The sequence below is a fragment of the Dermochelys coriacea genome, chromosome 7, assembly GCF_009764565.3.
Source record: "Dermochelys coriacea isolate rDerCor1 chromosome 7, rDerCor1.pri.v4, whole genome shotgun sequence".
Taxonomy (NCBI): domain Eukaryota; kingdom Metazoa; phylum Chordata; order Testudines; family Dermochelyidae; genus Dermochelys; species Dermochelys coriacea.
This window is the reverse complement of record NC_050074.1, coordinates 124,691,776-124,716,086: the sequence shown is the minus strand read 5'-3', so window position 1 is coordinate 124,716,086 and position 24,311 is coordinate 124,691,776. Positions and strand designations below refer to the sequence as shown.

The window sequence follows — 24,311 nt, the reverse complement described above, 5'->3', positions numbered from 1 at the left end:
ACCTTGTGGCAGAGGTTGGAACTGCACTCTCAGGCCACTCCTTGACTAGATGCTGGCAGAGGTTGTATGTTGCTTAAGTGAATTCATTGTTAGTCTTGTTTGAAATGGGTTTACTTGGAGAGAGAATTCTAGTTACAAAACCCTTTACTGCACTGTAGTAACGAAGGACTTAGAGCCAGAGAGCCCAGACATTCAGCAGCGACTGCTCCCCAATCAGAACCTCTCCCCTTTGAACTGCTAGTTCCCCTGTATAAAGAGTTAACTGAAGTGTCAAGTGCTGTGGGAACTCTTGGGCGGTTAATTTCTCTCCTGTGATGGTGCATTAACCACCTGTGGATTCATTTCCTTTGCCACTGTCTGCTTATTTCTAGTCAAGCAGGGTCTGGATCCAGGATCCGGAAGAATTCATCTATCTAAGGCATTGTGCCCGACGCATCTGTCATCTGTAGGGGGCTTGATGCTTCTCAAGGAAGTCAGTGATGGAGCTCCCACTGGCTACGGTGGACAGAATTGAGCACCAGGGGCCTAGGACCAAGTGATCTATCCGAATTGTCCACAAGGGACATTAGCCTGCTTCAGCTGCTGCTGCTACTTCCAGAACTACTTCTCCTAGCTCCTCCCTGCACAAGCTTGCCATAGAGTCAGCAGAAGACAAATGAAAACTAATTTAAAAACCAAAGCACAAAACGGACAGCTGCAAAACTCTTAGCTGATCCCACTCTGGTTGGCTTGTGCTCACAGGGCAGCGTGGTCAGTGTAGTTGACGTCCTTTAAGGAGAGCAATTTTCAGATCCTTATAACTTTATTTCTACAGCCAGGTTCCTCAGACATGGCCAAGGAACTTGTCATTGAGGTAACATGGCAGTTTTAAATGCAAGCCCTTTCTGAGTGACCTGAAGTTCCAGCTGCAGGCGAACAACTTTTAGCTCCCTCCTTAACACGCTGCCACAATAACCCCCACACCAAACACAAATAACAATCCAGGCGCTGCCCCAGGGATGTACTTGATCTGTATGGGCATGGGGTGTGATTCTGATCTTTCGCTAGCTTTACAGCTGCGTAACCATACTGGCTTGAGTAGAGTCTCTCTTGATTCTCCCTGCTGTGGGAGGAGAAGTCGCCTTTTGAGAACGTGTTGCCTGGAGCATCGCACGTTGTCTTTGCTAGTACATTGTCTTCCACGGGCTTGTGATCCTCCCGGAGCCAAAGGACCACTGAGTGCCACCAAAACCAGGGAGTACTAAAAGTGTTCAGCCTCTTGCAAAGTCAGGCCCTGTGACTGTCCAGTAGAACCTCTGAGTTACGAAACACCTTGGGAATGGAGGTTGTTCATAACTCGGAAACGTTCGGAACTCTGAACAAAAGGTTCTGGTTCTTTCCAAAGTTTACAACGGAACATTGACTTCATACAGCTTTGAAACGTCACTAAGCAGGAAAAAAATTCTGCTTTTTTTTTTTTTTTTTTTTCAAGTAGTTTGTTGAACACAGAACTGCACTGAATTTGCCTTTTTCTTGTCTCTGCTGCTGCCTGATTACGTATGTCCGGTTCCAGATGAGGGGTGTGATTGACTGCTCAGTTCGTAACGCTGGTGTTCTACTGTACAGCACCAAACACACTGCCAGTGCTCAGCCAAGGCTTGAGCCAGAGCCCACTGCAGCGAAGGGAAGGACGCCCATTGATTTGAAGGGGAGCCGGCTCAAACCCTAGATAAGAGGTTAGACATGGCCAATTTCAGCTCCAAGGCTACTAATTAAGTGACTGAGAGGTGAGGCTCTGATGAAATCACTTCTAGGTCCTAGCAGCAGTCATCTACTGCTGCCCATTCAGTGAGAATCCTTCCTTCCAGCTTAATGAAATGGCCTGTCACTTCAGTACTCCTGTGCACAACCACTCACGCTATCCCAAGCATTTGTGAATGTCCCTGTCCGCGTGCCCTCTCTCTCCCCTTCCAGCTGGTGAACGAGTTTCAAGATGAAAATGGCAAATGTACATGCATGTGCAAACCTCTATGCATGGGCCCAGGTTGGCCTGCAGCAGAAATGTTGCCGTTCACAGCTCTCCAGAGGCCAAAGGAAGGGTTGCCGCCTCTGCATAGAAACCCCTCTACAACCCAACACCTTGAGGGCATGGGAGGCAGTCACCTGACCCCTGCTCAGTGCTCCAAGCAGGTGGAACAAACCTGAGCTGCACGATGTGGAGCCCGGGCAGAAATGATGAGCCTGGCTGTGTATGAGGCAGCTCATCAGTTTATCCCCAGAGACCTGGTTCTGTCTGAGTAACTGGCCACTCTTCCCCCTCGAGTCCCAGTTGGGTGGATTCAGCCTGCACCTCCCCAGGCTGAGAACCCCAAATGCTCAGCACTTCCATGGGAGCAAAGGCACCTCTGCCCCCATCCTACCGACATTATGGTTATTAAATGCGGAGGGGTGGCCATGTCCTGTTCCTAGTGCATCCCCCCCTCTCTGGGACTGCTGGGGGTACTTGGCAGAGGAGGGTTACTACCGCCACTTGTTCGGCTTTGCTTCGGAGCAGGCCTTGTTAAATGTCCCAAGCGGGGGATCGGAAGAGAAAGGGAAGGAACAGTTATTTGGCAACAGCACCACCTACAGCCAGTTACGAGGAGCTGGACGAGAAAGGCTTGGGTGCTAAGCAGGGCAATTCCAGCGTGGGTTTCTCCCCAGTAAACTCATTTCTCTCTGGCTACAGCGACAGCGTTGGGAGATGGAGAAGAGCACAACAAGGCAGCTGCCTCCAGCTCCTGCTAAGCAACCCCTGGAATGTCCCCGATTTGCAAGTAGGCCCTTTCGCACGTGGAGGGAAAGAGAATTTCCTCCTCTCCCCATGACTGCAGGCCTGTGTCTGAACCCAGACTGTAATCGCTTTGGAGCAGAGCTGGTCTCATTCAAGTCATTATACAGCAGGGAATTATATTTAACAAACCAGGGGCTGCTGCAGGTATCAAGGGGTATGTCTGCATGGAGGAGAGACACTTGTGCTAGCAGGCTAGAAACAGCAGCGTGGACACTGTGGCTCCAGAGGATACCTGGGCTAGCCACCCCTGCTCAGAGCCAAGGGCTCGGGTGGGCTTGAGAGCCCCAGCTGCACCATCCCCCCTGCTGCTGTTAGTGTGCTGGCTCAAGCCAAGATCATGCGAGTCTGTCTACCCGGGCTGGAGGCTCGCTCCCCACTGCCATGTGGACAGACCTAAGCTTCCCTTTATTCTGACAGCTCCTCCCTACCCATAGCAGATCCAGGCTGGCTTCGCCACTCATTGCGTTTTTTACTTCTAGATCAGAAAGTTGGCTTGTTTGGGGGTAACTGAGGCACCTTTCTGCAGCTGGCTGCGTCCCCATCTCCAATCTGGCTGTGGCTTCAGGTACCCTGACTTGATTAATTTGATTAGTGTCTCAATATCAAGTTACAGGGATGTATCCCGGAGAGGGAACCCTCCAGGTCAGGATAGGGCCAATTTTACATTGGTGATCTAGGAGAGGGAACAAGCCGCAGGTTACTGACAGATGAAGAAGCTACTGAACTGGGGAGAGTTGCAAGCAGCAGGGAGCTGGCTGGGAGGGGACTTGGATCTTCCCCCACTCTAGATTCTATCTCATGGTCACTAAAGGGTTCGTTACAGTACAGAGAGGGTAGAGGAAGCCCTTCCTCAGGCAGTGGGATTGGTCAGTGGTGCTTGCAGTGCCCCCATGAAGGGCAGGGGGAGCTGTGCTGGGGGAGGACTGGCCACATCCATTACAGATGCACTCTGCAGTTTGCTCCACCATATTGGGGCACAAGAGGCATTACACTTTCAAAGGTATATATACCTCCCAATGCAGCTTGGCCTCAAAAGAGAGATCAGTGAACCCTCTGGTTATACCTGAGGTGCATTAATTGAGGGTGATCCCAGTCTAGGGAAGAGGAAAGGAGGAACCACTGCCTATGGTATGTTCAGGGACCCAGGCCTGAATACCAGAGGGTGCTGCAGGACAGGACTGAGGTGCAGCAGAGGAACAGTTTGGGGAGCCCAAGGGTTGACTAGTGGTGGGGATTGGAGGGGTCTGCAAAGCCATATGTATAAAGCAGCCAAGAAATTGCTCAGGCCCCCCCACTTTCCTCCAGAGGCTGGAGAGAACATCTCTCCGGTCTGATCACCTATTCCGCCTCTAGCTCTCTCCCACACCAACCAAAACAAGGCAGGAGGTTTTGGTGAAGGCAGTGCTGTGCTTACTGACTTTTTGTTGGTGGTGCGGACAACACAGCAGCGCTGCTCCTTCTCCACAGAGATGCTGTAGACCTCCTTGGGGTAGGGTAGGTTCCGGATCCGCCACTGGAAACTGGTCTGAGTATCCCTCCTCATGAAGATAGGCTACAGCAAACACAGACATGTCTGATGGGACACCGCTGGGGTGGGCTCCTGGGGTTACATGCTAAGGTTACCGACTGGGGCCAGGAGTGTCAGACAGGCACTCCAGTCTGAATATAGAGCCTGTGATGAGGCACCCAGAGAGTTTTCTGCACTCTCTCCCCCTGTTCCCATGGCAGCACCTGCACTGCTGCTGATCAGCATCCATGAGGGTAGGTTTCCTCTAGATCACTCTCCCACTGAGTAGGTGGGCCGGGGAGACTTATGCTGCCATTGGTACAAGGAAATCTGGCCTCAGGCTCTCCAGGAACTGCCCACTGCCTTTCCTCATGGGAAGGGCAACAGCAGCAGCGTGGGCAAAAATCCACAACTGCTGGAGTCTAGATCTGGCTTTGCCACTAACTTGTGCTGCCCTGGGCATGTCTGCGGGCCTCTATTCCTCAGCTGCAGAATAGAGACAAAGACAGACCACCCCCCCCATCCCTTCCAGGAGGATTGACCGACCAGCACAAAGCACTGCATGTGTGACATAGTAATAGCAGCGACTGGAGCTGTCACCTTCTCAGTGCTTTACACTCACTGGCATTTCCAGATGCCCTTTCAAGCCGCTTCATGGAAGACAGACAAACTGAGGCAACTAGCAGGGCAATAAAGGAGAGTCGTCCACTTAGGAAACCTACAGGTCCCTTGGAAACAGTAAGGCCTTCCCTTTTTCCCCAGTCCCCCACCTTCTGGATGCCGAAGACTTGAGTCCTAACCCAGCTGAGAGGTGTCCCGAGAATTTGGTGTTCTACCCTGGCAGCCCAACAAATCCCCAGAGATAAGCCATAACCTCAGCCTCCCAGCCACTCACTGGTTGCAGTTTGTGAGGCTGTAGGTCTAGTTACTGCTGTGAACAGGACCACCTTACGTACACTGGAGCTGCTTTCCTTTATGAGCTCCGATTCCAGTGCCCCCTCAGGGTGCATGGTCGGCTCTCCCACCTCAACCTGCCACTTGCCGCAGCTCCCCAGAGCATTCTTCTCTCGCCACTTTCTAGCTGTGGAGGAAAGAAGAAGGGTCACCCCTTTTCTTTAAGCTGCGCTTTGGTGAAAAATCCCAGCCAACACCTCAGCCAGAGCCTTGGCTACATCAGACTAGGGGGCTGATGGAGTCTCATTCCCATGACCTGCACAGTCCTTTCCCCCAAAGGGCAGATGACCACCAGCTGCTCCCCATGCAGCTGAACTCAGCCCGTGGAGTTAGTGACTCAGGGGCTCGGCTTTGTGAGATGGTACTGAATCAATACTCTACATTCACAACAGGTGCTGGAGAGGCTGACTTTGGAGGGAGACATAAAACCAAAAGCTTGGCCACTTGAGGTGACTGAAGCCCTTGTGGCACTTTTCACCAGGGTACGTGTTCCTGCCCTGCACCCTCGGCCACTGCAAATGGCCGTGCCATTCTGCCATGCTGAATTCCTTATGGCAGCAGTGCTGCTGTTCGGGGAAGAGGTTCCCCAACGTGGCACGGACGTCAGAGCTGCCTGGGCCTAGCTCCGCTCTCATTCACAGCAGGGCTGGCCCTGCTCAAGTCACTGGGCATTGCAGGCAGGTAACCCCTGGCAGAACCGACTCTGCAGCACGCCTGGGAAAAGGCTGCACCCTGGCCAACTGCCCGTCTCGCGGCATGTTCCCGCTGCACCAGGCTGCCGGGGGGAGTTAGTAGTAAGGGCAACTCCGGGACCAGCTCAGGGGCAGGGGCCAGGAGCTGCGGGGGGAACCTCTCGCTTACCCAGCAGCTGGCTGGTCTTCAGGTTGTACTCCTCAGCCATCTCCAGCCCGTCCTCAAACAGGTAATGGACCTTCCTCTTCCCTACGCACAACAGGGGCAAGGTGAGCCAGACCCGGGGCCCCGGCCCCCGCCCATCCCCCTCCTCCGCTCCCCTGCATCCTCTGCCCCTCCCCCATGTGCCCTGTCCCCCGCCTGTCCCCCATCATCCCTGCCCCCCACATCCCCTGCCCCTCCCCCATCATCCCCGCTCATCCCCCTGGTCCCCACCCGTCCCCATCATCCCCGCCCCCCACATTCCCCCGCCCCTCCCCCTGGCCCCCGCCCCCCCATCACCCCTCTCCCGTCCCCTCCCCCGCATCCTCTGCCCCTCCCCCATGTGCCCTGGCCCCCGCCTGTCCCCCATCATCCCTGCCCCCCACATCCCCTGCCCCTCCCCCATCATCCCCGCTCGTCCCCCTGGCCCCCACCCGTCCCCATCATCCCCGCCCCTCCCCCTGGCCCCTGCCCCTCCCCATCATCCCTGCCCCCCACATCCCCCGCCCCTCCCCATCATCCCTGCCCCCCACATTCCCCCACCCCTCCCCCTGGCCCCCGCCCCCCCATCACCCCTCTCCCGTCCCCTCCCCTGCATCCTCTGCCCCTCCCCCATGTGCCCTGGCCCCCGCCTGTCCCCCATCATCCCTGCCCCCCACATCCCCTGCCCCTCCCCCATCATCCCCGCTCGTCCCCCTGGCCCCCACCCGTCCCCATCATCCCCGCCCCTCCCCCTGGCCCCTGCCCCTCCCCATCATCCCTGCCCCCCTCATCCCCCTCCCGTCCCCTCCCCCGCATCCTCTGCCCCTCCCCCATGTGCCCTGGCCCCCGCCCCCATCATCCCCGCCCCGCCCCGCCCCGCACGCCCTGACCCCAGCGCCCCCGGCCTGCCCGAGCCCCCCCGGTACCGTCTTGCAGCAGCGCGGTCTTGCGGGCCCCGCGCAGCCGCTCCAGCCAGCTCGGCCCCGCCATGGCGGCTGGGCCGCGTCCCCATGGCAACCGGCCGGACCCGGAAGCGCTGGGCGCGCGAGGCCCCGCCCCCTCCCAGGCCTCCTCCGGGCCCGCCCGAGTAGTAAGTGGCGGGGGAGGGAGGGGGGAGGCGTCAGGCCCTTCCCCCATGGCTGGGGCCCCTTCTCCCCCCCTCCCCCCTAAGCTGGGGTCCCTCCCCCTGTCCCGGGGCCCCTTCTCCCCTCCCCCCAGTGTGGGGTACCAGGGGTCCTTTCTCCCCTCCCCCTCCCTAGGTGTGGGGCCCCTTGTCCGACCTTACTGGGATGATGGGGTGGCCCCGCCCCAGTCCCACCCCTCCCCACTGTGGGGTTTTGGGGCGTCACCCCTGGAGGGTGGGGTGCAAGCAGGGGAGTGGGTGGCTCAGCCTGTGCTTCCCATAGTGCTGTGGCCATTCTTGGGGCCCTGGCGTGAGGTCCCCTAAAGGGGTCTGGTCCACAGTAGGTGCTGAGCGCCGACTCAGGGTTGGGCCCCGGGGACAGAGGCATCCAAATCACTGGCTGCCAGGGTGGATTTGGTTTAAATCACTAGTCGGGAAGACTCGATTTAATCATGGTTTTCTATGTAAAAGTGCATTCTTGTTGGTTCTTTTTCAGAGTAGCAGCCGTGTTAGTCTGTATTCGCAAAAAGAAAAGGAGGACTTGTGGCACCTTAGCGACTAACGAATTTATTAGAGCATAAGCTTTCGTGAGCTACAGCTCACTTCATCGGATACATTTACATCCGATGAAGTGAGCTGTAGCTCACGAAAGCTTATGCTCTAATAAATTTGTTAGTCTCTAAGGTGCCACAAGTCCTCCTTTTCTTTGTTGGTTCTTATAACCTTAATACATATTCTTCACAACTCAGAGATCAATGGAGGTTTCTTTCTTAGAAGGTGCACACTATACATTTTTAAACAGTATTTATTTTGAAAACTTTTCAGATGAGTTTTACAGCTATATCAGAAAATGAAGGATTGTTTGGTTATTTCGTTTACCAAAGGTAATTGAAGCAGATATTTATGAAGTCACTGGGAGGTGAACTATTTCCAATTCAACAGGTTAATCATTAATGTTTGGAGGATTTTTTTTGGAGAAAATCACCAGACAGACATTTAAATTGTTTTATTTAACTAAAACAACACAGTTAAGTATTCTGGATTTTTTTCTTCAACAGCAAACCTATAATATTTTAACAAAACAAGCATATGTTCTTTACTTCTCACATTTATCTCCAGACTTCTCCTTGTCCAGATCTATTCCATCCCCAACAATCTTCTATTCATTGAAATTTTTGAAACTTTCCACTTTTAGAAAGAGGTAAGGGATTGCCTCTGTGTACACAAATTTGCAGAGGGACAATAGGGTTGAAATCTGTTATTTCTCACCTCTATATATTATGTATTTATTTAAAAACATGTTTGCTGTTAACAAGCATGTTACCCATGGAGACACAAATCCACAGTTTGAGAGCTGCAAAACTAAGCAACTCTAATGGTATCTTCTAGACTGAGCACTGAGTCCCATTAGGTAGATAGAAAGATAAATAATCTATACAGAAGCCTGTGGAACCCCATAAGATTGGGTCCCTAATCCATGAACTATTGGAACTCATTTACAAAACTTTTCTTAAACATTACATGACTATATTGTCTCATACTATAGAATTTGAATTTATAATCCCTATCCCATGATGAGAGAGATCTTTGAGCTATAATGTATCTTAATTAAAACTATCTTTAGATAGGTTTTTTCCTCAAAAAGCATGTTATCGAAACAATTTGATTTTTTTTTTTTTAAAAAAATCATTGATTTTTATCCACCCTGCTGGTTGCTTTTGAAATGTCTGCAGTGAGCTCTGATGGCCCCACACACATCCCCACCCCCATCACAGCACCTTGCTCTGCACCCTGAATTGCCTGGCTGGGGTATGGTGTGGTCCAATCTGGGATCAGTGCGGCAACCCCACTTCTAGTATTCTTGGCCCATAACGATCTCCACAGTTTCGGGTCTGTTTGCAATCGTGGTGGAAATCTCTCAAGAGTTCAAGAGGATTTTACTTCAGGCCCCAGAATGTCATTTTTTAAAGGAATCATCTGACAAAACTTCATAGGAACAGAAACGTTTTCATTAATTAGAATTTTTAAAATGTACAGGTATTTTTTTTTAAGTTAAATCTTCCCCTACAGTGTTGAAAACCAAATATAGGGTTGTGTTGGCCTTGTATTGACACTTAGCTTGTGTTCCTGTTAGAACCAGACTGGCTGTGGGTTTATTATATCTTGCAAGCCACTCAGGGTCAGGCTGCCTCATTACTTGGATGAGAGATCTCTAAGCAAAACTCTGGTGCTGCAGGAATTGGACCATCTCAGAGTCCATACAGAATCAAAGCTCCAGCATAGTGCTAGTGATGCCGGAGAGGTCTGGCTTTTGGGCGGGATGAAAACTAAGGCCCTGATGACATATGGATGGTCATTAAAGATCACAGACGCGTAGAAATGTAGGGCTGGAAGGAACCTTGAAAGGCCATGTAGTCCAGCCCCCTGCCCTGAGGCAAGATCCAATGTTATTTTTGGGGTGTTAACTCTGGTGGTGGTGACCAAATATGAATTCAGTTAATTACTTTATACCTTGCTAATTTTCACTTGCAGCTGAAGCTGGAGATCAGGTTCTCCTTCTTTTGCTGTCTTAGATAGTGATGGTGTCTGAGTGTTAAACAGCTGCCACATCCCACCCCAGAGGTGGCTGCATTTCAGTGCTGGAGGAATCTGTTCCTCTGCTAACCTGGGAAGTGGCTATAAGGTGATTATTATATGCAGAGCTGGTAGTGATGCCTGTAGTTAATTATCTGACATATTCCATTATAAGAACCTCTTTTCAGTTGCTTATAACTTTGCCAAACTATAGCTGTTGGGTTGAACTTTTCCTTTATGGGTGTCTGCCTCAGACTGAATATTTTTGGAAAGTTTCAGTAAAAACTGATCAGCTGTTTCTGAGAACTCGGTTAGGGAAACACGGTTGGCCACATGGTGGCATTCTAAAAAATTCTTGTCTTTATCTTTGGTATTCAGTGAGTGGAATGTTAACTGCCTGCCAGGGAGGGGACACCCTGTAATGAGAATCCATGGAGCCCAGGGGAATTGTCAAAGTCTTTCCAAAGAGGAAGAAGATGAGGGATGACTCAGAGAGGAAGGTCCCTCCAAAGGTCCTGAAAGAAGAGGAAACTGGGAGCATTGAAAGTATGTGCTGCACCCACTCCTCTCCTTTAAGAGCAGTCACGCAGTCTGTCAGACCCATGTCCCTGTTTATTAACTGCAGGGTGAGATCTTTCCTGAAGTACTATCAGGTCATTCAGTGCCAAGCAGCCCTGATTTCGGGGAGGGGGCGGGGCTGTGGCTAGGCAACTCTGTGTGTCAAGCCAGGGCACCCCATGCTCTCTGTCATCCTGGGGCCAGGCACTGCTGACAGTCCCAGTAATGCCATGCAAGGTATGTAACCTGTTTGGTTTGGGAAGCTGTTTCCATGTCACTGAGTCTCTGCCCTTGTGCCTCTTCTTTGTAGAATGGCTGAAGCCGGTCACAGCCTACGTGCTGCCAGCGGGCGTCGGACAGGCCAGGGCAGAGATCTTTCGCAAGCAGATTGTCCAGAAGGGGGGTCGTGTCTGCAACCAGCTCTCCTCGGAGGTGACGCACGTCATAGTGGCAGAAGACATGGATTGTGACCGGGCCTTTCGCCTCTTCAGACTGGCCAGACTTCCCCCGGGGACCCAGCTGGTGAAGGCAGCCTGGCTGAGCTTGTGCATTAGAGAGCAGAAGCTGCTGGATACCACTGGGTACAGCATCTTCATCCCAGACAGGTATTCAGCGCCCCGCAGCAGCTCTGTCCCTGTCCGAATTGGCTGAGATCTTGATCTTTCACCCAGAGAGCACATATGATGCCTCGCAACCCTCTTGCTGGTGGTGTCAATATCATTCTCATGTCACAGATGGGGAAACTGAGGCACAGAGCGCCAGGGGGACACAATGAGTCCATAGCACAGCTGGGAATAGAACCCAAGAATCCTGATTCTTAGTCACCTGCTCTAACAGACACATTCCTGATTCATTAGAGATAACAAGGGCATGTTTTTAATATAACGATTAACAATTAAATACCGTTTCCTGCGTATTGCAGATGGAAAGCAGAGAGCAGGTTGGCAGTTAAACACAAGAATGGACCGGGAACGGAATAGTGGAGGGCTGCAGGTCAGGACTGAGGCATATCCGCAGAGCTGTGTAGGAGGAGCCCAGGGCTGGAATAGCAAGGGGTAGACGTGGCAGGTCAGTGAGGTATGAGGGAGCCAGGCATAGCCAGAGCAATGAATCTCTAGGTTGAGTGAGCAAAGCTAACACTAGCTCTTTGCCCCATCCCCAAACAAGAGAGAGGATTTCCCAGCCTGGGATTTGGACTGAGAAGTCTTCGTGTTCCTTGCGTGTGAATCTACTCAGCTCCATGTTGGCCCCTGGCAGGTACTTGGAGGAGGGGGATCTGCCGAAGGGTCAACAGCAGCTCCTGGGCAGTGAGACTGTCCAACCCCAGCCAGAAAAGGAAGCACTGGAGCAGAAGGCTGAAGCACAGACAGCAGCCATATTGCCTCAGGGCCCAGCCACCTCAGTACAGCAACGTGTGGAAGAGCAAAGCCTTCAAACACAGGTCAGTGTCATCCCACACACGTGCTGCATGGTTGCTCTGTTGGCTTGTGCTAGCCTAGCAAGGGTAATGAGTATCAGTTTCTACCCCAGCAAAAAGAGCAGCACAGTGTTTGGGGTTTTCAGTGATGTGCCAGCAACAGGTTCAGTCTAGGGGCATTGTTATTGCTTCTCTCTGCCTCTCCTGGATGCTGGAGGTGGGAAAACACCTTTTATGCGTCTGTCCCTGCAGGACCATTCCCAGCCAAACAAGTCCTAGGGCTTTGGCCAAGCTAAGCCGGAAAAACTCCCGTGTGTTTCCCCTGCATCCTTGGAGAGACTTCCACAGCCTAAGACACCTCCCTGCTAGGAAGCTTTCTCTGATACTTCATCCCATATTTCACCCTGACCCACCCTAACCACTTCCCCACTCCATGGGGTTACCCCTTCAAACACCCATACAGCTATAAGAGATCATATTGCTTCCCAGCACCCAATCATTTGCACTCAGAGTATACGTACCAGGTTGTTAGGCTCCTTCCCCGTGAATCACTCTCAGAGCAAGGAAGGATGATCCAGTGGTTAGAGCACTAGCCTGGGAGTTGAGACCTGGGTTCAAGTCTGTGCTCTGCCAGAGACTTCCTGCATGACCTTGGACAAATCACTTAGCCTCTCGGCCTCAGTTCCCCACAGTAGGGATAACACCCCCGCCCTTATGGACTGTTGAGGATAAATCCATTAAAGATTGAGAGGTGTCAAGGTACTATGGTAATGTGGTCAGATAATACTTTACAGAGGCAGCCTCTCCAGACCTTGCGTTATCTTTTCCCCCTTTTCTGAATTCGCTCCTGTTTGTTGACATCTTTTTGGTGAGATGCTCTCCAGAGAGAATCCCAGCATAGTCGTCCCAGGGCCACCTAGAGAGTGAGCTGCTCCTCCGCACTGTGGTGTGGTGTCTCTGCCCCCAGTTACCATGGCCGGGCGCTGACACAGAAACTGCAGCCAGTACCTAACTTGCTGTCCACTGGTTGCCTCTTTGTTAAGGTTTCTCCCTCCTTGTCCCCTAGATATATTAGCTGGTATATTTACAGGCACAATCTCCTGTGCCCATGTTTCCAATCTCTCCAGGCCCCTTCATAGCATTCCCCTCTCTTTACTGATATTTGCGTCACTTAATAACATAGTAATCATCACTATTAACGAACCCCACTATGAGGGGCAATTGTAATATACTTAGAGATTCTATTGCAGGCCTCCTGCTTTGTGAGGAGTTTTATTGTACTGGTCGCTTGGCAGCATCTGCTGTGGTTGAGATTTGATTGCAGACTTGTAACTTTTTCATAGCATTACCTTCTGTGATTACATTTTCCAGGCCTGGTCTGTGCAGGAAAGCAGTCTTTTCAAGATTTGAGCAAAATTTCTTGAGTTGTCTTTAGGATTAGGTGAGGGGGAAAAACACTTTAAAGAAAGTTCTGACCATTCTTTTAAGACACAAACATAGCAGGAAAGGGTGAGGTTGGAATCTTAGCTTGGAAATAGCCCTCATTTAGCCATAGGCTCTTTTCTAGATTTGGAAAAAATGTTTTTGATTTAACAGAGATGAGCATTTGAAAATCACAGACTGACCTAGGCTACCAGTGTGCACTTGAGGGGATGTGTGCTGTGCATTCAGGTGTGGCTTGTTAAGTTTGCACAGGTTGTTTTAAAGAGCTTACAAGCCTTGTTGCCAACTCTGAGCTCCAGGCTTCATTCATTTTTTTTCCTAGGAAATAAAATGCAAAAAATGGTGTTAGTGAAATATTAGGGTTGCACAGTTTGTTTTCCCACTCCCTGGCTTTTTTGTCACTTAATGTTCCATCAACTCTATCATGCTGCCTGGCATGAAATATCCAGGAAGTGCAACACAGCTGGTGGATGCTTTCTGAACACTAACTTTTACATTGCCTGACTTTTTAACTGCGCAACCATAATACTGCAGTAACACCGGGTTTTGCATTAATACCCATCATGTGCATATGTGCAGTACTACTGATTAGGTGACAATGTCACCCTCTAGTGGCTGCAGCCTACAGCACATAAAGGCCATTCCATTGCTGCTGGTTACACTATTATCTCACATCTGTGGAACCCCTTGCATCCAAGTCACCTCAGAAGCCCTTTACGTTCTGTGTGCACACATCACTCACCTGATATGCAGCTGCTTCTTTCCCCTGTGCTTTATGTGTGAACTAGGTGTGATTGGGGGTGGGAGTGTATATACAGCCATGGATCATTAGAGAACACAGCCGATTCCCACTATTGTAACAGGACTCCCGCACACACTGGAGATTAGTTAGGGTGACCAGATAGCAAGTGTGAAAAATCTGGACAGGAGGTGGGGGTAATAGGCATCTCTATAAGAAAAAGCCCCAAATATTGAGACTGTCCCTATAAAATTGGGACATTTGGTCACCCTACCCCTAGTGCTGTGGTGACTTCCTGCCCCAGGGAATGCTGGGGTCAGTGCCAAGGAAATGTTTGGTTTCAGAGTAGCAGCTGTGTAGTCAGTATCTGCAAAAAGAAAAGGAGGACTTGTGGCACCCTTAGAGACTAACATATTTATTAGAGCATAAGCTTTCGTGGGCTACAGCCCACTTCATCTGATGCACAGAATGGAACATATAGTAAGAAGATATATATACACATACAGAGAAGGTGAAAGATGGCATACAAACTGTAAGAGTCTAATTAATTAAGATGAGCTATTATTAGCAGGAGAAAAAACTTTTGTAGTGATAATCAAGATGGCCTATTTAGACAGTTGACAAGAAGGTGTGAGGATACTTAACATGGGGAAATAGATTCAATATGTGTAATGACCCAGCCACTCCCAGTCTCTATTCAAACCCAAGTTAATGGTATCTAGTTTGCATATTAGTTCAAGCTCAGCAGTTTCTTGTTGGAGTCTGTTTTGAAGCTTTTCTGTGGCAGAATTGCCATCCTTAAGGAAATGTTTGAGAGAGACAGGCATTATTTCATTGCTGCTTTTCTGTCTCTCCTGAAGAGGGTCTCTGATGACGAAGGGGAAGAGACCAGCATCACCCAGGGAGACCTGGAAGCACTAATTTCAGGACGTTGCCCTGAGACCTCATCGGGGCTGTCCAGTGGCAGCTGTACCACAGTGTCCCCTCCTGCTGGCAAGTGGGTTTGTGCTCAATCCTCTGACAGCAAGAAAGAGAATCACAACCGGCACATCACAGAGAAGCTGGAAGTGCTGGGAAAAGCCTACACCGTCCAGGGGGACAAGTGGAGGGCTCTGGGCTACTCCAAAGCCATCAATGCACTCAAGAGCTACCACAAACCAGTCACCTCTTATCAGGTAACCAGAAACCTGCTACCCTGTGAGCAGGGTGAAATCGGCAGGAGAGCTGGGAATAGGGACCAGTCCTAACTCTCAGTCCTGGGCCTTAATCACAAGGTTGCCTGGTCCTCTCTCCAGATGTGCAGTTTCCTGGAGTTGGTCCCTGCCATGGGAGGCTGTGAACATGAGCAGTTCAGTCAGCCTGAATATGATTCATTGAGCATGAGTGTTATTTTTGAGACTTCAAGCTGGAGTAAGAAAATAGCCAGGGGACTGGAGCCTTGAGCTTCTGCAGGCTAGCAGGCCCCACTTTGGAGTAATTTCCTTCATAGAATCATAGAATATTATAGAATATCAGGATTGGAAGGGACCTCAGGAGGTCAAATAGTCCAACCCTCTGCTCAAAGCAGGGCCAATCCCCAACTAAATCATCCCAGCCAGGGCTTTGTCAAGCCTGACCTTAAAAACTTCTAAGGAAGGAGATTCCACCAGCTCCCTAGGTAATGCATTCCAGAGCTTCACCACCCTCCTAGTGAAAAAGTTTTTCCTAATATCCAACCTAAACCTCCCCCACTGCAACTTGAGACCATTACTCCTCGTTCTGTCATCTGCCACCACTGAGAACAGTCTAGATCCATCCTCTTTGGAAACCCCTTTCAGGTAGTTGAAAGCAACTATCAAATCCCCCCTCATTCTTCTCTTCCGCAGACTAAACAATCCCAGTTCCCTCAGCTTCTCCTCTTAGTCATGTGTTCCAGTCCCCTAATCATTTTTGTTGCCCTCCGCTGGACGCTTTTCAGTTTTTCCACATCCTTCTTGTAGTGTGGGGCCCCAAACTGGACACAGTACTCCAGATGAGGCCTCACCAATGTCGAATAGAGGGGAACGATCAGGTCCCTCGATCTGCTGGCAATGCCCCTACTTATACATCCCAAATGCCATTGGCCTTCTTGGCAACAATGGCACACTGTTGACTCATATCCAGCTTCTCGTCCACTGTAACCCCTAGGTCCTTTTCTGCAGAACTGCTGCCGAGCCATTCGGTCCCTAGTCTGTAGCAGTGCATGGGATTCTTCCGTCCTAAGTGCAGGACTCTGCACTTGTCCTTGTTGAACCTCATCAGATTTCTTTTGGCCCAGTCCTCTAATTTGTCTAGGGCCCTCTGTATCTGCTCTCTACCCTCCAGCGTATCTACCTCTCCTCCCAGTTTAGTGTCATCTGCAAACTCGCTGAGGGTGCAATCCACACCATCCTCCAGACCATTAATGAGGATATTGAACAAAACTGGCCCCGAGACCGATCCTTGGGGCACTCCACTTGATACCGGCTGCCAGCTAGACATGGAGCCATTGATCACTACCCGCTGAGCCCGACGATCTAGCCAGCTTTCTATCCTTCCCCCATTACTGCCTCATTCAGTTCGCAGCAGCGCAGGGAGGGGCCTTTCTCCTTCTGCTGAAGCCTCAGCTACTGGCCAATGGCAGAGCAGGATGCCTATCTGTTGTGCTGAGGCAATTGCTACGTTCGCGCTTGGGATGTGTCCAATCAATGTTATACAGTTACACTGTGTCCTACGACGTGGCAATTAAACTGGCCAAGAGGTGTGTAGAGCCCAGGCCCTGCTGCTCCTGGGCTGCCACCCACTGCTTGAGTGCTAACTTGGCTCAGAGGTGTGAACCAATTCCCTGGGCTTTCCCATCTCTGTGCCCTGGGGCAGCTCAGTAGCTTGCCTGTTAGCCAGCTGCTCTTTTGCCTTTGCCTTTAGGAAGCCAGTAAGATTCCTGGGATCGGGAAGCGAATGGCGGAGAAGATCCTGGAGATCTTGGAGAGCGGCCACCTGCGTAAGCTGGACCACATCAGTGAGAGCGTGGCAGTGCTGGAGGTCTTCTCCAACATCTGGGGAGCAGGAGTCAAGACAGCCCAGATGTGGTACCAACAGGTCATTGTCTCTTCCTTTCCAATGGAATGTGTGTGCTCTCAGACACCGTGAGCAGAGAAGGCCTGTCGGGCCATAGCAGAGACTCCCTCCTGCTATTCCTCTGCCCATGGTGTTCAGCTGGCAGGATTTGACCTGCCTGCAGTGTTTCAGCAGGGCTGCTCAGAACTCTCTCTTTGCAAGCAGAGGGTTCCCCTCTTTGCTCTGTCACCCCTCGTAATACCCTAAGCTTGCAGCTGCTGCTTAAATCCTGTCCAAGCTGCAGTGGGTGCAGAATGCAGCAGCCTGTGTGCTAAGCAACGTGTCTGGCTCTGAGCACTTGACTTCAGGCTCTATGAACTGCACTGGCGGCTGGGTGTTTCCGGTGGGTTGAAGTTGTTGGGTTTGATCTGGAAATCCTTAAATGGCTCAAGGTCTGCATGTGTGTGAGACCCCTCTCCCTAGGCCGTACTGCCACAGCTGAGATCACAGGAGGTGCCCAAGCAGGAACCCCCCATTATAAAAGTGGGGGCTGATGGCAGGACGTTCTCTGGGAAGGGTCTGTGGCCTTGGAATTCACCGCTCCACTCTGGTTTGCCAGAGCCCATATTTATTGGTCTTTAGGGCAGGTAGCAAAGTCCGTGTGTGAGTGTGGCCCTCTGGGGAGGGGTGGGAGCGAGAAGGTTTCATGGGACAGCTGTGGGGAGCTGTCAGTTCTGTGGCTTGGCTGTTGGTGTATCCCAGGCTGGCCTGTGAATGTTTTGTGTGTGGCGGGGGGGGGAGTCTAGAACCTAGGCTTGACCTGCAAGAGGCCACCTGGGGTGTTTCATGTTGGAATCGAACAGGCTCGGTCTGGGTGATAGGCTGACATCAACGTCACAGGCTGGTCTGCGGTGACGCTGTGCTGACACGTGGTGAGGCAGCGTTCATCGTTGTGACGTCCAGGCTGCACACCTAACGGTCCTGTGTGGGCTGGAGTCTCCACGGGCAGGGGGAGCCGTACAGGTAGGGTCGCTTCCCTGGGTAAGGTCTGGGCCCAGCCACTTTGGTCGCCTGAGCTGTGATACCCCTTAGACCCACCGTGGGGGTATTGGAGGAGCGAAGTCCCTGCAGTGATCCCCTGTCTGAATGTCTCCATGTGCTCTGGGGCAGGGGTTCCGGACCCTGGACGATATCCGCACCAAGACTCCTCTGACCAGCCAGCAGGCCATAGGGTTGAAGCACTACGAAGACTTCCTGGAGCGTATGCCACGAGAGGAGGCTACAGAAATAGAACAGACTGTAAGTAACCCAGCCCCACGGCCATAACAGGGAATCACAGCTGGGAGCTGACACCCAAAGGTTCCCACGCTCTTGTGCCTGCAGAACTGGGTGTTCTCAAGAGGTTCCCAGCCTGTCCCCAAGCAAAGCTGGGACTCTGGATCCCAAGTTGGGCGAAAGTGCAGGGGCAGCAATGAAAATAAAAAGACGGGGAAAAAAACGGGATCCAGACTCATTTAGAGTCTTAAAAAATCATAGAATATCAGGGTTGGAAGGGACCTCAGGAGGTCATCTAGTCCAACCCCCTGCTCAAAGCAGGGCCAATCCCCAACTAAATCATCCCAGCCAGGGCTTTGTCAAGCCTGACCTTAAAAACTTCTAAGGAAGGAGATTCCACCACCTCCCTAGGTAACGCATTCCAGTGTTTCACCACCCTGCTAGTGAAAAAGTTTTTCCTAATATCCAACCTAAACCTCCCCCACTGCGACTTGAGACCATTGCTCCCTGTTCCGTCATCTGCTACCACTGAGAACAGTCTAGATCCATCCTCTTTGACCCTCCTTTCATGTAGTTGAAAGCAGCTATCAAATCCCCCCTCATTCTTCTCTTCTGCAGACTAAACAATCCCAGTTCCCTCAGCCTCTCCTCATAAGTCATGTGTTCCAGTCCTCTAATCATTTTTGTTGCCCTCCGCTGGACGTTTTCCAATTTTTCCACATCCTTCTTGTAGTGTGGGGCCCCAAACTGGACACAGTACTCCAGATGAGGCCTCACCAATGTCGAATAGAGGGGAACGATCAGGTCCCTCGATCTGCTGGCAATGCCCCTACTTATACATCCCAAATGCCATTGGCCTTCTTGGCAACAAGGGCACACTGTTGACTCATATCCAGCTTCTCGTCCACTGTAACCCCTAGGTCCTTTTCTGCAGAACTGCTGCCGAGCCACTTGGTCCCTAGTCTGTAGCAGTGCATGGGATTCTTCCGTCCTAAGTGCAGGACTCTGCACTTGTCCTTGTTGAACCTCATCAGATTTCTTTTGGCCCAATCCTCTAATTTGTTTAGGGCCCTCTGTATCTGATCTCTGCCCTCCAGTGTATCTACCACTCCTCCCAGTTTAGTGTCATCTGCAAACTTGCTGACAGTGCAGTCCACGCCATCCTCCAGATCATTAATGAAGATATTGAACAAAACCGGCCCCAGGACTGACCCCTGCTGCACTCTGCTTGATACTGGCTGCCAACTAGACATCGAGCTATTGATCACTACCCGTTGAGCCCGAAGATCTAGCCAGCTTTCTATCCACCTTATAGTCCATTCATCCAATCCATACTTCTTTAACTTGCTGGCAAGAATATTGTGGGAGACCGTATCGAAAGCCTTGTTAAAGTCAAGGAACAACACATCCACTGCTTTCCCCTCATCCATAGAGCCAGTTATTTCGTCAAAGAAGGCAATTAGATTGGTCAGGCATGACTTGCCCTTGGTGAATCCATGCTGACTGTTCCTGATCACTTTCCTCTCCTCTAAGTTCTTCAGAATTGATTCCTTGAGGACTGCTCCATGATTTTTCCAGAGACTGAGGTGAGGCTGATTGGCCTGTAGTTCCCAGGATCCTCTTTCTTCCCTTTTTTAAAGATGGGCACTACATTAGCCTTTTTCCTGTCATCCGGGACTTCCCCCGATCGCCATGAGTTTTCAAAGATAATGGCCAATGGCTCTGCAATCACAGCTGCCAACTCCTTTAGCACTCTCGGATGCAGCGCATCCGGCCCCATGGACTTGTGCTCGTCCAGCTTTTCTAAATAGTCCCGAACCACTTCTTTCTCCAGTTCATGTCCTGCGTCCAGCAAAGGTGTAGGACATATCCTGCATCAGATATCCTGCCCTGCTCAGAGGAGCTGCCAAGGGCCGCATGGTTAACTGAGTGCTTTGTCAGGGACTTCCATCCGAGGATCTCAAAGTGCCTGCCCCCCCTGAGGATCACACCCCCCTCTTCCCCGCTTAATGCAGATTTGAGGCACAGAGCAGTTCAGTGTCATGCCCCTTTCCGTGTGGTGAAGCTGTTTGATTTGCAGTGGGTCTGGGTTCTGCCTGATGCTGAGCACAGTCCAACAGCAACCACCAGGCCAACTGGAGTCTGGTTTTCTGCCCTGACAATCTGCACCGTGGAGCAATGGGAGCTGGGAACGTTGCCTGCCATGGCGGTTTAGACTGCAGCAGGCCTGGATTGTGAGTGCTGGTTTGTGATTCAAAGGGATCTCTGTTGTTGAAATCCCTGGTGCTGGTAATCCAGGATGGCAAGAGCTAGTGAAGTGGCCCTTTGCCAACAGAGCAGGTCTGTCTGTGTGTGTACAGGTCTGTCCCTGGCACTAATGCCTCCTGTAACTTATGAAGGGGGCAGTTTGCACATTACCCTCCGGGGCTGGGAATAGTCTCCAGCGCCTGTTCTCTGTCACTGATCTCCCACAGAACCAGCTGCCGTCACCCAGGTCCTCCTGAGCCATGCAAATCGTTGTACCCATTCCTTGGCACTTCTTCTGCAAAGGATTCTGGGAGTGCCTCATGGGAGGCAGCCGTTGCTGGTCATCAGGCCGCGGTCAGCATAATTGGATGAAAAATCCTCGTATGAGCGAAATGGGCTGTATCTGCCCCTCCTCACCCCGCAGAACGTTACTCTGCATCAAGGTCTTACCTCACCCTTGCCGCCTGGATGCTGACTCAGCCCAGGGGCACGCTTGGTCCCAGATGTGTAAAGCCACCCGGAATTCCCAATCTGGCCCTGCACTAGCAGAGAGCGGGGGAGGGCTCGTTCTGTCATTGCTCCCTCCTGCTCTGTGATCACCATGGAAGCAGCGGCCAGTGCAACGCTGTCACTCAGCCACGGGGCCTGGCCGCAAAGAATACGCCCCCACCGGTGCTGCCATCCCCACTGCGGGATTAGAGCTATTTCAGGAGCGAGCCGTCTCTTTCCCAAGCCCGCTAGGGAGTAACATTGGCCCTTAGGGAGGAGGGGTGGGGCTATTGTTGGTTTGAGGGGATTACGTGTCTCCCCCCACCTGGGGTCTGGGCCCCAGGAGACAGACAGGAGAATAACGGGATTAGCCACCATCCCTGCTGCCTCTCACACCAAGATCTGAGGAGCTTTCAGACTCCAGCCGGGGCTTGTGGTTCTCTAGAAATCTTCATTTGAGGCAAGAAAGGGAGCAGGGGAGGGGTCGATCTGCATGAGAAAAGCGGCCTGGCTTCTCAGATCACCTCTGGGGCAAAGGTTAATGGGTTTCTCTCTCCCTAATGAAGGATGATCCTGGAGACTGACTTGGGACAGCTGAGATTGACACCCCCCTTCGAGCCCCAGCTTGCTTTCCCTGCCCCTGCCATTGTGTTCTGGACAGGCTGGGATTGTCTCTTAGCCAGAGCAGAGGGAAGAGCTGGTGTTGGAATGATTTGTGGCTGTCAAAGTGATTGGCACAGTAATACCGTAATAGCCCTTCGCATCGCTCCAGCATTTCCGGAATGAAGCCATCAGAACTGGCTGGCTCGCATTGCCCATGCAGAATAGCTGCCAGGTTCCACCCCAGAGGTGGCTGCATTTCAGCGCACTGGCGAAGCAATCCCAACTTCTGTGCTCCATAAGGCTCTCTGGGATCCTTTGGGATGGGAGGCCCGGTAGCGATCCGTGCGTGGCTGTGTAAATAAGTGGCACTTTAATGGCAAACGTGTCTAATATCATTGGATTGCCAGTTTTGCCAAGCCAGAGACCCATTCCTCTGGAGCCCTGCTAGGTTGGGGCCAGGCTGTGCACTTGGCTAGCAGGCCTGGGGAGGGACGTGCATTAAATCTACACGCACAGCGCAGCAGTTTGGTGGGAAGCCCTGTTGGGCATTCCAGCCTTTGGCCTATTTCTGGCCTTGTCTCTTTCCTCGTTGTTTATCACTTAGCCAGGGGCTGTGGCTGTCCCTGGGGCTGTGACTGCTTCTCCGGCCTGTGAGTTGCTGCTGAACTCTGCCGCCTCAGTTGCTCTCCAGCGCTTTTGTTCCGTGCAGACCTGCGGTAGCAGACCCAGTCAGGCACGGGGAAACGGGTGGAAGCCGAGCTGAAAGCTTGTTGCGGCTCACTAATTATCTGTAGGCTAATGGGGTCCCTACCCTGTCTTTGCTTCCCCCACCCCCTGCATTCTGCTGTTAAGGTCCCCCCATGAACTCTGATCCATCCCTGTCCCCCTCAAAGGGGTTGGCAGCCCAAACTCCGACTTCGGTACGTGACTGCAGGCCACATTTTCTCTGCCGTTTTTGGGTCCATCTACACGGCAGCTCCCAGCTGCTGTGCCGACGTACCCTGAATCACCCAGTGTGGAGGCAGGTGGCCTCTGAAAAGGCGAGTGGCTGTGCTGTGTTGCCTAGGCAGAGCGGAGCTGAACAGAAGGTGCTGGTGCCTTTTCCAGGGTCGGTGCAGGCACCGGGCTTTGGCCAGCAGGTGGTGCTGTTTGTGTGGGGGAGCCATGGAGTCTGGGCCAGGGCATTAGGAGGCGAGCGCTAGTCTCTGGTTCCTGATCCCTTTCGTGTGACTCTTCCCCAAGGTGCGAGAAGCAGCCCAGTCCCTGAACCCTGGGCTGGTGTGCGTGGCGTGTGGCTCGTACCGACGGGGGAAGGCCACCTGCGGCGATGTGGACGTCTTGGTTACCCACCCTGATGGGCAGTCTCACCGCGGCATCTTTGGCCAGCTGCTTGACAGTCTCCGGCGGAGCGGTACGTAGGTGCTTGCAGCCAGGAGGCTGGCTGGCTCTTTCCGAGATGGCAGGCGAAGGGATTTGTGTCAGTGTGAGCAGCCAGCGCGTGGCACTTGCCCTGCCTGGGGATCGGACACTGAAGGGCTGAATCCAGGATGGTCTGTTGCCTTGGGGGTCAGGAGGACTTTCCCTGTGGGTGGGTGTCCCATAGTACCTGCTGCAGGGGTCTTCCTCGGCAGCATCTGGTCCTGGCCCCTGTCTGAGCCAGGATGCTGAGCTCACAGGATCCCAGCTGGTCCTAGGGCCATGTTAAGGGGGGGCCTGGGACAGAGCTCGGGAAGCTGGCCGGGTTGGTGCTGTGGCGGGGGCGGCTTCCAACAGGATCCTCGTCGCTAGTGTTGTACAAAGGCGGCCAAGCGCTGGTGCTGCCGGTGCAAGGGTGCAGCTTGGTGAGGGCCCCCGCTACACCCAGAGGTAGTGCACAGGTGCCCCCTTTAGGAGGTGCCAAGGACCCGTGCAGTGGATTATGGGATGCTTCAGCAGGAGCCAGGGGAGAGGGTGGGGTCATAGGCTGGCCCCTCCTCTCACGTTGCTCCTTTGGCAGGTTTTCTCACCGACGATCTGGTGAGGCAAGAAGACAGTGGCAGCCAGAAGTACCTGGGTGTGTGCCGGCTGCCTGGGCCAGGCCGGCGCCACCGACGCCTCGACATCATCATGGCGCCCCACTGCAAGTTCGCCTGCTCCCTCCTGTACTTCACTGGCTCAGCCCACTTCAACCGCTCCATGCGAGCGCTGGCCAAGACCAAGGGCATGAGCCTGTCGGAGCATGCACTCCACACCGCCGTGGTGCGCGCCCCCGGTGGCCGCAAGATGGGGCCCGGCATTGTCCTGCCCACTCCCACTGAGAGGGATGTCTTCATGCTGCTGGGGCTGCCCTACAGGGAGCCCGCCGAGCGGGACTGGTGATGGGGCCGGGACCAACCCTATCCTTCCTGCCTTCCAGCGTGTCATGGGGAGCCTACCAGCTGCCTGATGAGTCCTGCAGGCACCAGTGCCCTGGCAGGGAAGGGGGGTTCCCTGCCAGACACTGGAGGGGGGCACTCCTTAATCTCATATCATCTGGGCTGCTCCGGGCTCGCTCTGAGGTGGCCCCAATGGACAGTGGCTGCTGTTGCTGCTTAGTGGCACTTTGTGACTGTCCAGCCAGGCCTGGGGGTTGACGTATCACCAGCTCTGGAATGTAGTTCA

The 24,311-nt window shown here is 52.5% G+C and overlaps 2 protein-coding genes across 9 annotated transcripts in view; one reads left to right on the top strand and one right to left on the bottom strand.

Moving 5' to 3' along the window:
- Nucleotides 1-7,192, bottom strand: part of DPCD (deleted in primary ciliary dyskinesia homolog (mouse)) — an 11,540-nt gene extending 4,348 nt beyond the window's left edge. For 2 of the 5 annotated variants that reach the window (XM_038408152.1, XM_043519932.1), the window contains exons 1-4: nucleotides 7,076-7,192; nucleotides 6,135-6,215; nucleotides 5,276-5,400; nucleotides 4,231-4,364 (exon numbers count right to left, since the gene is read on the bottom strand). In XM_038408152.1, the coding sequence (XP_038264080.1) occupies nucleotides 4,231-4,364; nucleotides 5,276-5,400; nucleotides 6,135-6,215; nucleotides 7,076-7,139 (404 nt within the window). In that variant the 5' untranslated portion in view covers nucleotides 7,140-7,192. Of the gene's footprint in view, nucleotides 1-4,226; nucleotides 4,365-5,214; nucleotides 5,401-6,134; nucleotides 6,216-7,075 lie in introns of all 5 variants that reach the window. The other 3 variants (XM_043519931.1, XM_043519930.1, XR_006283030.1) reach the window with 2 other exon arrangements.
- Nucleotides 7,118-24,311, top strand: POLL (DNA polymerase lambda). 4 transcript variants are annotated; one of them, XM_038408148.2, is made up of 9 exons: nucleotides 7,118-7,239; nucleotides 10,225-10,392; nucleotides 10,715-11,009; nucleotides 11,662-11,845; nucleotides 14,864-15,178; nucleotides 16,926-17,099; nucleotides 18,228-18,356; nucleotides 22,914-23,082; nucleotides 23,668-24,311. In XM_038408148.2, the coding sequence occupies exons 2-9, from the start codon at nucleotides 10,278-10,280 to the stop codon at nucleotides 24,027-24,029; spliced, it is 1,743 nt and encodes a 580-aa protein (XP_038264076.1). In that variant the 5' UTR covers nucleotides 7,118-7,239; nucleotides 10,225-10,277; the 3' UTR covers nucleotides 24,030-24,311. The 4 variants fall into 4 exon arrangements, with proteins under 4 accessions (XP_038264076.1, XP_038264075.1, XP_043375860.1 ...); XM_038408147.2 differs by lacking the exon at nucleotides 7,118-7,239 and adding an exon at nucleotides 7,947-8,156; XM_043519925.1 differs by lacking the exon at nucleotides 7,118-7,239 and adding an exon at nucleotides 9,398-9,955.